The 14,424-nt window shown below is 29.7% G+C and overlaps 1 protein-coding gene across 2 annotated transcripts in view; it reads left to right on the top strand.

Annotated features, from left to right (window-relative positions):
- LOC113378500 (protein outspread) overlaps positions 1–14,424 on the top strand; it is a 225,527-nt gene that overhangs the window by 49,352 nt on the left and 161,751 nt on the right. For both annotated transcript variants that reach the window (XM_026619039.1, XM_026619040.1), the window contains exon 2: positions 12,249–12,329. In XM_026619039.1, coding sequence (XP_026474824.1) covers positions 12,249–12,329 — 81 coding nt within the window. The remainder of the gene's footprint in view (positions 1–12,248; positions 12,330–14,424) is intronic.

Here is a 14,424-nt window from a genome sequence, read left to right as displayed (position 1 = left end):
ACTCCAACGACTTCGACAACTTTCAAACATTTTTGTTCATATTATTATAAAAATTTACCATTTTATGCATTTCAATGTGCATACAAATCACAAATTGTATGTCGAAATTGAGACAACAAAAATATTAAAATATCAGGCTAATTCTTTTGCTATAAAGGATTTTCTAGACATCTAAACTATCAGGCGACCAGGCAATTTATGAATAAATAAATATGATTGAAATAATATTTTAAAAAAAAACAAATCGGATTGTAAAAAAGACGCTCGACCAGGCGATCGAATAAATAACTCATATTTTTTCCCTGTTGAGTTGACTGAAGTAAAAACGGAAAACTTGAGAATCAAAATCAATTTTATGATTCTTTTTGAAGAGGAAAAATTGATGAAGTATTACCTATTACTGTTCAATAAATTATGCACTTGAACACAATTTTGTTGTCCTGTAATCTTGCGGTAAAAATTGTATTATTTTGAGAAATTCTATACCTAAAACAGTCATAAAGTTGCCTGTGAGACGAGAAAACGACCGCTTCTTTCGGCGCAAATCTTTGTATTGGTGAAAAACCAAGCAAATACTTATACGAGTACGCTGTAATAAATCTAGGACTAGTTTAGGGAAGTCGAATATGACAAATTCTCTAATAAAAATCCCCTCGGAATCACTCCGAGGGATGAGTCATATTTTGTTCATTTTTGATCTTATGTACCGTTGTTATCAATCTTAATGAATATTTCAAATGTGAAGAAAGTAAACATACAATAAATGTTTCAATCGATCGATTCTCTTGATTTCAATAACAGATCTATTTGGTATCGCAACAAAATCGGTTCACTTATTTCGCGCACTCGCGAATATAAATTTCAATTTCATTTGAATTGGTTTCTTCGCACGGAGCCGCCGAATGCGTGCGTTCCTTCGACTGCAGTAGAACATACATTACCATTCCGTTCGATTTTAGGTTTTGTTTTTATAATTTTGCAGAACTGAATATGACTTGTGAGAAATATGATCGTGGATATGTATACTTTGTTGCAAACATTGCACTCATGAGACGTCATGCCATCTACGCTTCGACAATAAGCATTTAGAATGAATCAGTCAGTAAAATGATAATTCACATATTAATATAGAATAGAAAAATAGAACGATAAATGTAGATATATTTGTAAAATTAAAATAAGTAATGTATAATCATTAATAGTTTTTTAACTTCACATAGAGTAAGTTATAGTAATCCCAAAAAAATCTAAAATGAATATTTTTATATATTTTTAGGTTTTAGTTGTTTCTGAACATTTTGGCGTACCTTTGAAAAATGTGGATGTATGCTTGTGTGTGTGTTCAGATGTATGCTCGTGTGTGTGTTCAAATTTTCTTAGACGATTCGAGAACACGATTCAACCGATTTCAATGATTCAAAATACATTCGATTCTAGTTGATAAGGAGACGTGTTGATTAGTTTTTGGCAAAGGCAGGTTTAGCCGATTCGAAGATACGGGACAAAAAGTACCAAAAATAGTAATTAATTTTTTTAAAAAACTGAGCATCCGATTTGAACGATTCAAAATAACATTTATATTATTCAATTTTTGATCATTACATATATGCACATCAAATTATCTGATATTTTATGTAGAATTAAATAATACGTATAAATTTTGTTTACATTTCTATGGGTTCATTGTTTGTCCGTTAGACGGCGACGCTGCGCTTACACGCTTTGATATTTTGTCTCTATGCAGTTAAAGCAGTACGATTGCTTTGAAAAAAAGTTCAAAATATTTCAAAAATAAAGAGAACATTTTCTTTTCAAAAGGTTTTTTTTAAAAAAATTAAAAATTTCTCAAAAATCTAATTTTTTCAAAGTTTAAAAAAATGTTTAATCCTTTTTAAAAAAAATTTTGGTACGGAAAACTCCAGCAATTTCATCCAGCCTTAAAGCACGAAGCCATGCACCACTAGTTTATTTACGTTTTGAAAAACTTCGGGCAAAATATAAAAAGACTGCCTTCATGTTCGTGTTTTCTATTAATTTATTACTATTCCGTGTAAACCGAAAGTAAGTTTTCAGAGCAGTTTGTTGGATTCGTTTAAACGTCATTTAAATGTCGTGTTCATTACCAATATTTAGATCGTCAACATTTGTGCTTTGTCATGGTAACAAAGGACATCCTGTTCCATGCTGCTTCTGTTCTGGCATATGTGGTGATGTGATGTCATTATCATTTATCATATCGTTTTTGAATATGACCGATACGGTCCAGCAATCCGACAATCCTTGGAATGTTTGTTCCGAATCGTAAAGGCAATGTTTCAATTGACGAGTGTATTTGAATAATGTTTTCTAGTTTATAAGTACACAAGGTTTTACAAAACACAATTTAAAACATTTCCTGGTTATAGGCTTATTATTTTCAACGAAAAGGCTATTTATTTGATAATACTTATTTATATTTTAGTTGTAATTACTCTATAACTCTAATTACTCTAAATGTAACTTCTGCTTTGAATTGTAATGATATGCAAAACCTTTTGTAACCATATGTAACTTTTAATATATGTTGGATTGTAGGACATACTTCTTAGGAGAACTAAGCCCCTGAACTTTATATCGCATTTTTCATGCTTTTATGAATGTAATAGAACTGAAATTTAATTATTTTGGGAAATATTTTATACGAGTAAAGAAAGAATTCCATGCGGCGTATTCGCCTCTAAACTTTAGTAAATTTATATCCGGTAGTATTCATAACAACGCTCAACAATTCATAAATACGCTTATTCATAACAACGGCCAAGTATCAGACGTTCAAAAACTACATTATTTCAAAGGAACATTGGAATCACCAGCAGCTGATATAATATCAAATTTATCGATGACAAATGTGAATTATAATACGGGTTATAATTTACCTCAAAATAGATATAATAATAAATTTCTGATAATCACATCACATTTGCAAACTTAAATGACCTGTATTAAGAGGGTCACCTGGGCATCTACTATTACATATTCTTGAACCAGGCTAGGCAAGAAACCCAGTCACTAGCCATCAGGGTGCAGTATATTGGGATATTATTTTACCATTTCAGCTTACAAGTAAATTAGACCACCATACACGTCTAGTTTGGAGTTTATCACAACAAGAAGGACAGTACGTTAAATCAATTTTATAAATTTCTTGAAACCAGGTCGTGTGATTTGGAAACAGCAGCCAAGACTGGCAAGGTGGAACATATAGGGCCAAAAAATAGGCTAATAGGGACCTTATATAGTTGAGAAACTATATGATGATGCATGTGAATAACGAAGAATCCACCTCAGAGAAAACAGTGAGAATCAGTGAAGCTACACAAAAAGTACTATTTGTTCCAGAGTTGAATTCTATAAACATTTTGTTAGCAACTGCAATTATTAAAATTGAAAACGCTAGGGGAGCTTTGTGAAGCAAGAGCACTATTGGATAGTTGCTCACAGACCAAAATGTATAATAAACTCAAATAAAACGTCTATAGCCATGTATTACTATCAACTGTATTTTACATAATTACGCAAAATGGCGGATCAAAAGCCCTCTACCAGATTTAGTGATATTACAGAACTAATTATCTTTAAAATTTTTATCATAAAAATTGTGTTCTCTCCTAAAGTCCATATTTATGCATTTATGATATAATTTGAAAATAACAATATTAAAAAGCGGTTTTTAGCGAGCGTGTTTTGTAGAACTTATTGTACTAATTAAAAACTTTTTTCATAGATTTTTAACCAATTGTCATTTGAAATGCCTTGCGTATGGCCAACAACATTCTATATTAAATTCATTTTTCTTCTACATTTCTTCATTATGTTTTCTTCTGATTCTATTTTCTGTCTTTCACTTCTAATTCTGTTTATTTCTTATCAACAACTTTACATTATATAGGTTTTTACATGCTCTTTCTATATTTTATATACTAATCTATTCAATTACAAGTATGTTGATATATACCAGGACTCGATCCGAAGATCTCTGGCGTGCGAGTCGGACATAGTGCTGACTGGCCAACGCAATGCCAAAATTGAATAGTATTCAATTTTTTTCCCATTCGAAATACATAATATCTAGGTATTTCATTTGAATCTAAAAGCTAAACACTAGAAATATCAGAATATTAAATAATAATTACTATTCTTTGATTATATCGAGAAAATATATATGAAGCTTCTATAATTATGAAGCTATTACACGGATCATTAGCATATAATACATAAAGTAATTAAATTGATTTATATCAGACATTAAATAAGTGATTTGTATGTAAAACTATTCAACCTAATTTTGTGCAGTCCTTGTAAATTCGAAAACACTATTCGATTAAAAACAATTTTGATGACTATTAATTGCAAGTACGCCCACGTAAAAGATTTATATTTGATATCGAATTCATATCATTTAAAGTGGTTATTAAATTACTTATGCATAAATATTATTCTTTTGAATGACTTGAAATATTAGCATAATGTTATTTTAATTAGTAGGTTATATGGCAAATCTAATATTTTTTATAGAAATATATTCAAGTTTTTAATCGTCGATCTTCAAGGTTTATGTTTAAGTATTATATATATATATATATATATATATATATATATATATATATTATTCATAATAAATCATTTGCTCAGCTAGGAGTTTTGATAGATGGCTGTCTAAATTAATTTTTTCCACATATTTGACTGTATTTGGGTTTTTGTATAATTTTTGACTATGTTTTAATAATTTCTTGTAGGGTAAGTTATAGTAGTCGCAAGAAATCGAAAATCTAAATGGTTTGCATATCTTTATGTTTGTTCAATAGTTTTTGAACATTTTGGCATACCTTGCCAAATAAAAAAATTGATGTATGTGTGTGTGTATGTATACAATTTTTCGTCCACGCTTATTAGTTTTTGACAAAGACAGGTCCAACTGTTTCGAAGATACTAGGCAAAAAGTGACAAAAACAGTAATTCAATTTCTGAAAGAAACGAGCGTTCGATTTGAATGATTCCAAAAAACATTTTATTTGTATTGACGAATTGAAGAACTGATATTTTTAAAAAAAAAATTCCATTTGGCGGTCAAAACTGACCATTAGACCATTTGACATATGCACATCAAATTATCAGATATTCTATAGAGATATTAATAATAAGAACAAATTTTGTTTATGTTTTTTTGGGTTCTGTTCCAATGTTTATCCGTTAGACGCGGCGCTTACCCCCTTCAATTGCTTTGATAAAAGTTAAAAATTTCCAGAATATTTCAAAATTCAATTTTTTTCAAAGTTTTTAAAAATTTAGCATCTTTTTAAAAAATTTAGTCGTCTGTACGGGCAGAAATTTGCCTTAAAGCACAATGCCATGCACCACTAGTTAAAACTGTTTTAAAAAAAAGTACATTTGTTTCCTTCTGCAACACCTATATATTATTACTATTATTATTATAGCTTATATCATAGTTTTTTCTAGTTCAGATATAATGAAATAAGAATAACAATAGTTTTATAGAAACATTATTTTGAATTTATTACATATTTTTTCGCGAGATACAATCTGACATTGATGTTCTCAAAATATTTGTTAGAATTCCTATCACTTTGAAAAAAAAAGGTAAATATTAAAATTGTGTTCAAGATCCGGCCAGAATCAGCCGAATTGAACCCGTTGTTTGTTTATTTGTTGTTTTAATATCGCGAATAATAAAATCTTTATGATGTATTCATTTAAATCTTTTTTTAATATCGAAAACATATAAAAGCATTCTACATTCCCTTTGTGCATGGCGGGATCGCGCTTTCTCGCTCGCTTGAGAGCGTCGCAAATTAAATATACGCAACTTCTCAACGCAATCATTTTAACGACTTATAAATATCCAGCAGTCATAAATATACAACTGCCAGAGATTATTTATGCGGACGCGGCCCAGGACGAATCGGAACATATGGCTCGCTGGACCGGGTAACGCTCGACCGTTGTTATGATCGCGTGCTCCTTTTTTCATCTCATTGTAAACCAATAACATATTGCCGATTGTTTATGAGAGGGTCATCTTAGAATCAATTATAATAGAATTCGAATTCGAATTCTATTTCTGATCAACGTTCCTTTTATAATTAACTATATTAAACATATTCCATCCATTGCTAATTAGAAATCAACACGTTATCCAGAGACACTACATGGTGTATTGCTAGCATTTTGTTTTACATTCCATACTATACTAGTTGTTTTGGCAAATATTACATCCGCAGGAAGTTATTATATTGAACACCTAGCTATGGACAAAATTTTTGTGCGATTCTAACATTCATGAAATAACAGTATTGTATTTCGTCTGAAGACGGACTCAAGATCTGGGTAGTACGGTTGTGCTAGGGTACGATCCTGACAGTTATTTTGAGATAGGGTCCAAAGGAAGAAAGGTAAATAATTTTGTGGGTACGGTTGTGACATATCTTTTTCTGCTGAAATGCTGAACATGTAAAGAAAAATCCAACTGAACAAGTAAAGACAAAATGCGAAAGGTAAAGGGAAAGGGAAATGTAATACAAGAGAAGAAAGATCATGTCTTGTTTGTGGTGGTTCATATTCTGAAAATAGAGGTAGCGTAAAATGGATCAAGTATAAGGTGACCATACATCCCGGATTGGCGGGGACATTCCCGGATTTTCACCTTGTGTCCCGGGTTTTTCTTAAAGCAATATTTGTCCCGGATTTTGATCTTTTGTTCCGGATGTCCTGGTTTTTAAAAAATTAATAGTTAAATTAACAAAAATTAAGAAAACAATCTAACAGATGCTATTTTTTTCAAATTAATTATGAAGAAAATTGAATAGAACATATAAATCGAAAAATATAAGATATAATATCATAGATAAAGAAGTATTACATATAATAGTCGAAGTATAAAGCTTACTAAAACTTCTTACTAAAAGTCCGCAATTATGATAAAAAAATCATTTAAATAAACTGTTTTTTTATTGTATCTTTGAATAGAATTTGTTATATAAACTAACACCCCCCCCCCCCCGCCGACGTCCAGGATTAGCATAACTAAAAATTTCCGTCTCGGATTTGACTTAAAAAAATATGGTCACCTTAATCAAGTACCAAGGAATGCAATTTTTGATTTCACGTAAAATGATAGGTGATAGTCACTATTACATTTGTCACCAGTAACAATGATTCCGACTAGATCTCAGTACATTGATACCTAGTTACTGTAATATTTTGACTGAAATGAATTAATATTTTTGGCTGATTTTAAAAAAGAAATTTATAATAACACTAGTCGTGATAGTGATTTATAAGAAGGAAAGATATAAAGATAAATTATAAGAAGGAAAGTGATCACATAGTTCGATTTTTTTGTTAACTTTGTTTAAAAAAAAGTTTGACAACACAAGTCGTTATAAACCATTTTGGTGTTTATTATAGGTATTGTTTTTAACCTATGCTTAAGCTACACCCCTATGACGGCTATACCACTCTCTCTTTTCTTGTATGATTTGGTTTCATGACTAATCCATCGTATTGAAAGATAGTATTTCAGTATTTCTACGTATACAAATGTTCAAATTATTATTTAATTTACTTTTCTTCCAGCTAACTGGTAAATTAACAAAATCATTTAAAAAATTAATTAATCCAGTCTTTCCTACTGCATAAGCAAATTGTGATGTATATATATGTATAATATATATATTGTATATATATATATATATGTGTGTGTGTGTGTGTGTGTGTTATGTGTATTTATTTACAATGTACATACGTTTGGAAACTTTATCTAAACAAGTCTGCGGTATAAATGCAAAATTAGTCGTCTACCAGGCCTCTTTCTTTAATTAAACTGTCGTCGGTTCTTGCTCCGGCACTCATAATAAATAGATTTTTGTAATGTTTGTTATGTAAATTTGCTATGTGCTTAGTTTTGCAGTAAATTTTACAATTATGCATGCGCCATCGATACGCAGATTTCTAATAGCCTACACAGGTTCTGTAATAAATTATGCAAATTTTCAATTCATTTATTAAGCACATTTTTTAACTCTGGCGCCATAAGTCAGAATTTTAATCAGGTTTCAGTTTTGCATTAGTATAATGTTTTAGATAATCAACTTCATCATCTGTATGTTCAACTATTATGTAGAAATATGTGGTTCAAACTGATACAATACTAATTAGTTAACATGAACTACGGGCAACCTGATATAAAACTTATCGAAATCATTTTTAAATAGAGATGAGCATAAAATACTTTATCGTATGATAAGTCAAAATAAGTGTACAGTTGAATATTTCTTAATCATTTTGTATACCAATTTGGAGTATGCTGACAGTCAAGACATGTGTGAAACATAAATGTTGGCTCAAAGTTATTGCATCAGATAATATTGTTCAATGCGGTTACTTTATATTCAATATTAAGTTATATAACAATAATATAATTTCCTTTTATGGAGGCGATTGTTCTCGACGTCCTTAAAATTTGAAGTGACTTTCAGCGTTCTCATGTAGTATCATGCTACCTGGCATATAATATAGTAATCAAGTCCACACTACATAGCAATAACAGTCGCGAGCTACATCACACCACTCTATATGCAATAAAACGATGCAATGTGAGCCAAACGAACCATGGTCGAACAGGGACATTGATATGTAGGTTAAGAGCTTAGAACCTGATCAATATTTTTATTGGTCTACGTTTCAATTTTATTTTTATTGATCTAGTGTCTATATTTTTATTAACTAATCATGTAGATTTGATTGAAATTGAAATTTGACCAATACATTTTGATCACAGAGTCTCAGTAGAGAATAAAATTATTATGTGATTATAAAAAGTATAATTTGATAAGTGCACGTATTTCTATAATGTGTCGATGAGGACAATAATAATACTCGTGACAGATGCCGATCAATACTTACAAAACGTATTATTGTAATCAGTTAACTGTGATTGACGAATATACTCGTCCTGGAGAATTGGCAGAATTTTGTCTTTTGGCGAGTATACCATGCGTTTTAATATTTGACCATTGAGTATTCAGATGTGTAAGTTTTGATGAAGAAAAAACAGAACATATTCCACCACTAGCTTGCTATTGATATAATAATTTGCTAAGAATAGTTATTTCTAGTGATTTCAAGTAAGTGAATTGCTTTTGTTATCGAACGTGCCGTGTCGTTCCTTACGACCACGTAACAGAAATTGGCTCAATAGGAAATGGGCACAAGGTAGTACCTACGCTATGCATCTTTTGCACGTAGAGAGATTTGATATTAGTAACGGCCTTCGTTTATAATTATTGCGATTAGTCTAATTGCAGACGGTTTGACGCTTCGATGACTATTTATTCGCAGCAAATTAGCAGACTTATGATGAAAACTGCTGATTCTTATTTGCATCGTTAAATCAAATTAGTGTCATTTGTTCTTACGATTAGATGAAAATATCTCAAGAGTAAAAACGATTGCTGCCAAGTTTTTTGGTTTTACAAAATTTGATTAGTTGCAGCACTTGAATATACTACTGTTCAGGTTCAGGAAGATACTAAAACAGAGTTTATATCTGTCATCGATAATACAATTAATTAATGATGGAGATTTATATTTTAATGCTTATAATATTTGCATTGAATTATACCGTTCGAAACTTTAAATTTTAACGTCAGAGATAAACTTTTCATGAATGAGATACGACGATTGAATTCTCATTATTTTTTTAAATTATGAAATTCATTCAATATTTTTTTCTACTCACTTTATTAACATAACTATTGTTAATAATAAATAGTAGTATGGCCGAAGGCAAGTCCATGGTGTAAGTGCAACCACAAAACAATGATTCCCTTTCTCTTTTTCGTCTATCAACGATCTGATTACCACTTTTCCCCCTTTTTTCGTACATTTTTCATGTATTTTTCTTTCCAAACGTCTGCTTCCATGCTTCCTTCTATGGGGGTATATAAATGCTGAATATCTTAAATATGATGGAAACCTAGGACAATCCAGGACAAAATAACTTAATCCGGGACAAATATTGCTTTCAAAAAACCCGCGACACAAGGTGAAAATCCTGGACTGTCCCAGAAAAACCGGGACGTATGATCATCTTATATATATGCATAATATATTGCACATAATAATATATTTAATATGCCTGCGAATAGAGGACGTATATATGACAAATATATCATATTATTACTTTTTCTTAAACTTTTTTTTCCTTTTGGAAGTTCTTTAATAGTACGCAGTGGTTAACGACAAAGAACGAGAATGAAGATAACTTTTCAACGCCATATAAGTCGTCGACTCTTTCAATTATGTATATACAATACTTTTACAAGTGCAATTCGAAATTGAAGCACATATTTGTGCAAATGGAACTTTTGAAGAATTTGTTTAATAATGTACATCCGTTCTGAACGAGATTTGAGAAATAGAAACTCACTGAGAAAATTTGAAGCATTTAATACGTTGAATGTACGTATATCTAAAAGAAGTGCTATAGTGCTTTTCTGTAAAGTTATTCTTTTGTTATTCATATTTTGAATAAAATAGTAATGTGAATGCGTTGTTGACATATTGATGGCACGTTTTAAAAAAAACAGTACATGCATGCCGTTCAGTACTTTCACTTTTAAATTATTATCGCCATATAGCACTAATAACAGCAAATGATATTAATCATGATGGTCCAGTAGAAGACAGATATCAGTAAAGAAACGTTTGTTTCGAAAATATAAATTATTTATCACATTAAGGGGGTGTCCATTAATCACGTGAGGTTTTAAGGGGAAGGGGGAGGGATTGACAAAAAATCACGAAATATAACGTGGGGGGAGGGTGGTGTATAGCAAGATATCACATGTATTTCTTTTTTACCTGATTTTTTTAAATCCAAACATTTAAAAAAAAAAAAATCTTATAATTTTTTCTCGTAACTAATAATACATGATGTGATGTTTGGTTGGGGAGGGTGGTTAATTTTGTATATCACCAAGGGCGAGGGCAAGGGGATCTAAAAAGCCTTAAAAAAATTATCAGTGATTAATGGGCGCACCCTAATATGCAACGACTTATATGCAGAGCTTCTCTGCGATTCGGTGATAATGATTTTGGTTTTCAGGTTTTATACCCATCTCGGACAGCTTGATATCAAACAGTTGTGATTTTGTTTTTGATTTGAAAATATGGATTGGAATTTGTTTCCAAGTGAAAATAACCTTTTTCCGTCGTTGCTGATAAGAATAAGAATAGATAAGCTAACCGATTATCTTCTAAAAAACAACCGATTCCATATATTATTCATGCATTCAAAATATCAATACCCAAATGTATACCATACCCATGTTCAATTTGTTCATGTTTGAAATAATCAAGCAGTGCTTAAAACTTTTTTCTTCAATACTTATTTTCTTGAATAATTTTTGATATTTTAGATTTTAGGACTCTCAAGTATCAACAGAACCAGTAAATATCGTATTTGCATACTAAAGCGTTTTAACTTTAAATTTTAACTTTTTTTGAGGTTTTGGTGTCGTTGCTTATAGAGTACATTGCTCATTTGAAATGTTATTTAACACGGATAGCAAAAACTGTACCTTTGCTGCCTTCACTGATACTATTTGCTGAATTGTTCTAATATTATGAACTATTTATTTTTGAAACATCTCTTTCATTAGTTGCAATCTTACTGTTCACTTACTTATAGAGCCCTTGTAAAAACATGTTGCAATTACATTTATTTCATTTTCTACAGATTGGTGTCAAATGCTAACCGATATTTCTTCGCTTTATTATGAGTGATTCACTATAAAAAATTCGTTTATTTTATGACATGATAATTCATATTTAGAATGTAATGATCAAAACTACTAAATTTGTTTGATAACGCATATGAATAACTACATGTTTAACAAGTTAAGCATATCAGATGCATACCTATCTCTGGTATGCATCTGATATGAGTATACGTTACGCGTCCACCGATGAATTCTTGAAATGTTTTATATTCTTTCCCATATATTAGAAATAATTTATTGTCAGTTAGTTAATATCGCTTATTGAGCCAGTATATTAGATCTGATAATAATTGAAATTTAATGGTATATACGAATAATTGACATTATATTGAATGAAATATGTATCATAGTAAGATTACTCAAAGGTTTATTGATTATAGTATTATTTATGTGATTTTGTTTTTTCAGGCCACAAGAAAAGTATCAAAATGTGGATATCTGTTTGTGGCACCCGATTGGGATTTTACGAATCCGCTGTATAGATCAAAGGTAAGCCATTGTTTATAATTATTTTTATCAGGATAGACACAAGCGCCAAGGCTTTCAAGCTAAGCTTAGATATAAAGTATGTAGAACTTGAGGATTTAATATAAAATTCTATTCACTATTTTTCTTACTGCATTTTTATTAGGAATTCGTATATATCGCTTGTTATTTTATTGAGAAAGTTTTAGTAAATATTGTAGGTTGTTGAAGCAATCATTGTGATTATTTTATTCTCCTGGTGAAATTTCTTATATTTTCATATTTGATTTTGAAATGGTTTAATGCATAAATTTTATATAATCTACGAAACTTAAATGTAAATACTATTGAGACTTCTAATTATTGAGAATATTAAAATATTTAATAAATTATCCCGTTCGTATTGTGATTCGCAGATATGAAACAGCACAAAAACATAACGTATCTGTGATAATTAAATATTTAAAAAATTAACTCTGTTAGTATAATCAAATCAAGGTATTTATCATATCTATAGATATGGAACCGCTTCTTGTAAAAAATGTCTGAGTTAAATGGCAATTTTCGGAAGGTTGATGACCGCCTACATGATAATGAGATACATTAGCTGTTAATCACAAAAACGTTGTTTATGATATTATCGACTTACTAAAAATTCAACAAAGGCAATTAAAATATTTTTTTTTTTGTTTTTGCATAATTTCTAGTTTACTATGTATTACTTCGATGTTATAATACATATACATAGTGAAATTCATGGAATCAACTAATGTATTATTTACTTGAATATTATTATGTCTACAAATTGGGTACGGTTTTCCTTTCAACTTTTTGGATCTGGAATTAATTTTCTACGATTTGTAATACACTGAGTTTATAATATTCATTTTTATCTAAATTTTGCGCTTAATTTACATGATTTTTGTAATATATCGTTACTGTAGAGGCATGATTTGAACACAAATATCAATATTGTTCTACGCATGATGATAAATTTCTTAAATTGAAAACTTTATATTTTTGGTCTTTATGAATCAAATTCATATTCGAAAAACTTTCATTTCAATAGATGGTTTGTTGTAAAGATATGCTAATGATCTTTTCCGACAATTATAAATTCGGTAGTTTTTTTCTTTCTATCATTTTGTAAAATTTTTCAGCACTTTTTCATATGATTTCGAGTGAAATCATCAATGAAAATTTAATGATATTTTGACCTGGAAATGGTAACAATGAATATTATTTAAATTCAAATATGTATATGTTATATATATTATTTTTGGTATACCTTATACATTTAACCATATACTTAATTTTTTTCTTTAATTCCAAGTTCTAGTTTTTAGACTCGTCTAACAAATATTGGGTTTTATCGCCGAAATAAAAACTCTTGATCTCGAATCTCTTTTTTTGAAGCGCCGTAAATTTGATGAAAGAGAAATTGTACATCAACAAGAAATACAAGTTCATGAATATCAATATTATTATAGGTACTTTAAGGCGTGATTTCGAATAAACTATCTATAGTGAAATCTGTTTGTTCGTCTTTTTGAAATAGGCCTCCGGCGTTTTTACTCATTAACATGGGTTAGTTATACGACTGGTTTAATTTTTTATCGATGCGTTCAAAATCATTTTAATAATTTATGATTCGTTAACAATTAAAATAATTGTACTGATGAATATTATACTCCTTATATGCATTCATAAGCATACAATATTATACTTAAAATAACTGCCAAAAAATACTACTAGAGTACTGTGTCAAGTTTTGCAAGAGATAGTTGGTGTTTTTTTGTTTTTTAAAAATTAAATGTAATTTAAATAAAATATTAAATAATGTGTTAGTATATAATTAACTGTTTTGGAATTACACTGAAGATGAGGCATAGGCCTGGAAACGTCTATAATTATTAAATAAAGTGTTTGTTAAAAATTTGAGTGTTGTATTGTTCCTATTTAACATTTAATATTCGTTCCACTTATATCACAAAATTATATAATATATATATATATATATATATATATATATATATATATATGTCTCAACGTCTAACAAAAAAATCTAAAGCATATATAACTTGAAAGTCGTAAAATCAAATCATACAAGAAAAGGGCG

Source organism: Ctenocephalides felis, unplaced genomic scaffold, assembly GCF_003426905.1.
Source record: "Ctenocephalides felis isolate EL2017-DRISC unplaced genomic scaffold, ASM342690v1 CF-g0.4_SCAFFOLD_01886, whole genome shotgun sequence".
Classification (NCBI taxonomy): Eukaryota; Metazoa; Arthropoda; class Insecta; order Siphonaptera; family Pulicidae; genus Ctenocephalides; species Ctenocephalides felis.
This window is presented reverse-complemented; position numbering and strand designations above follow the sequence as displayed.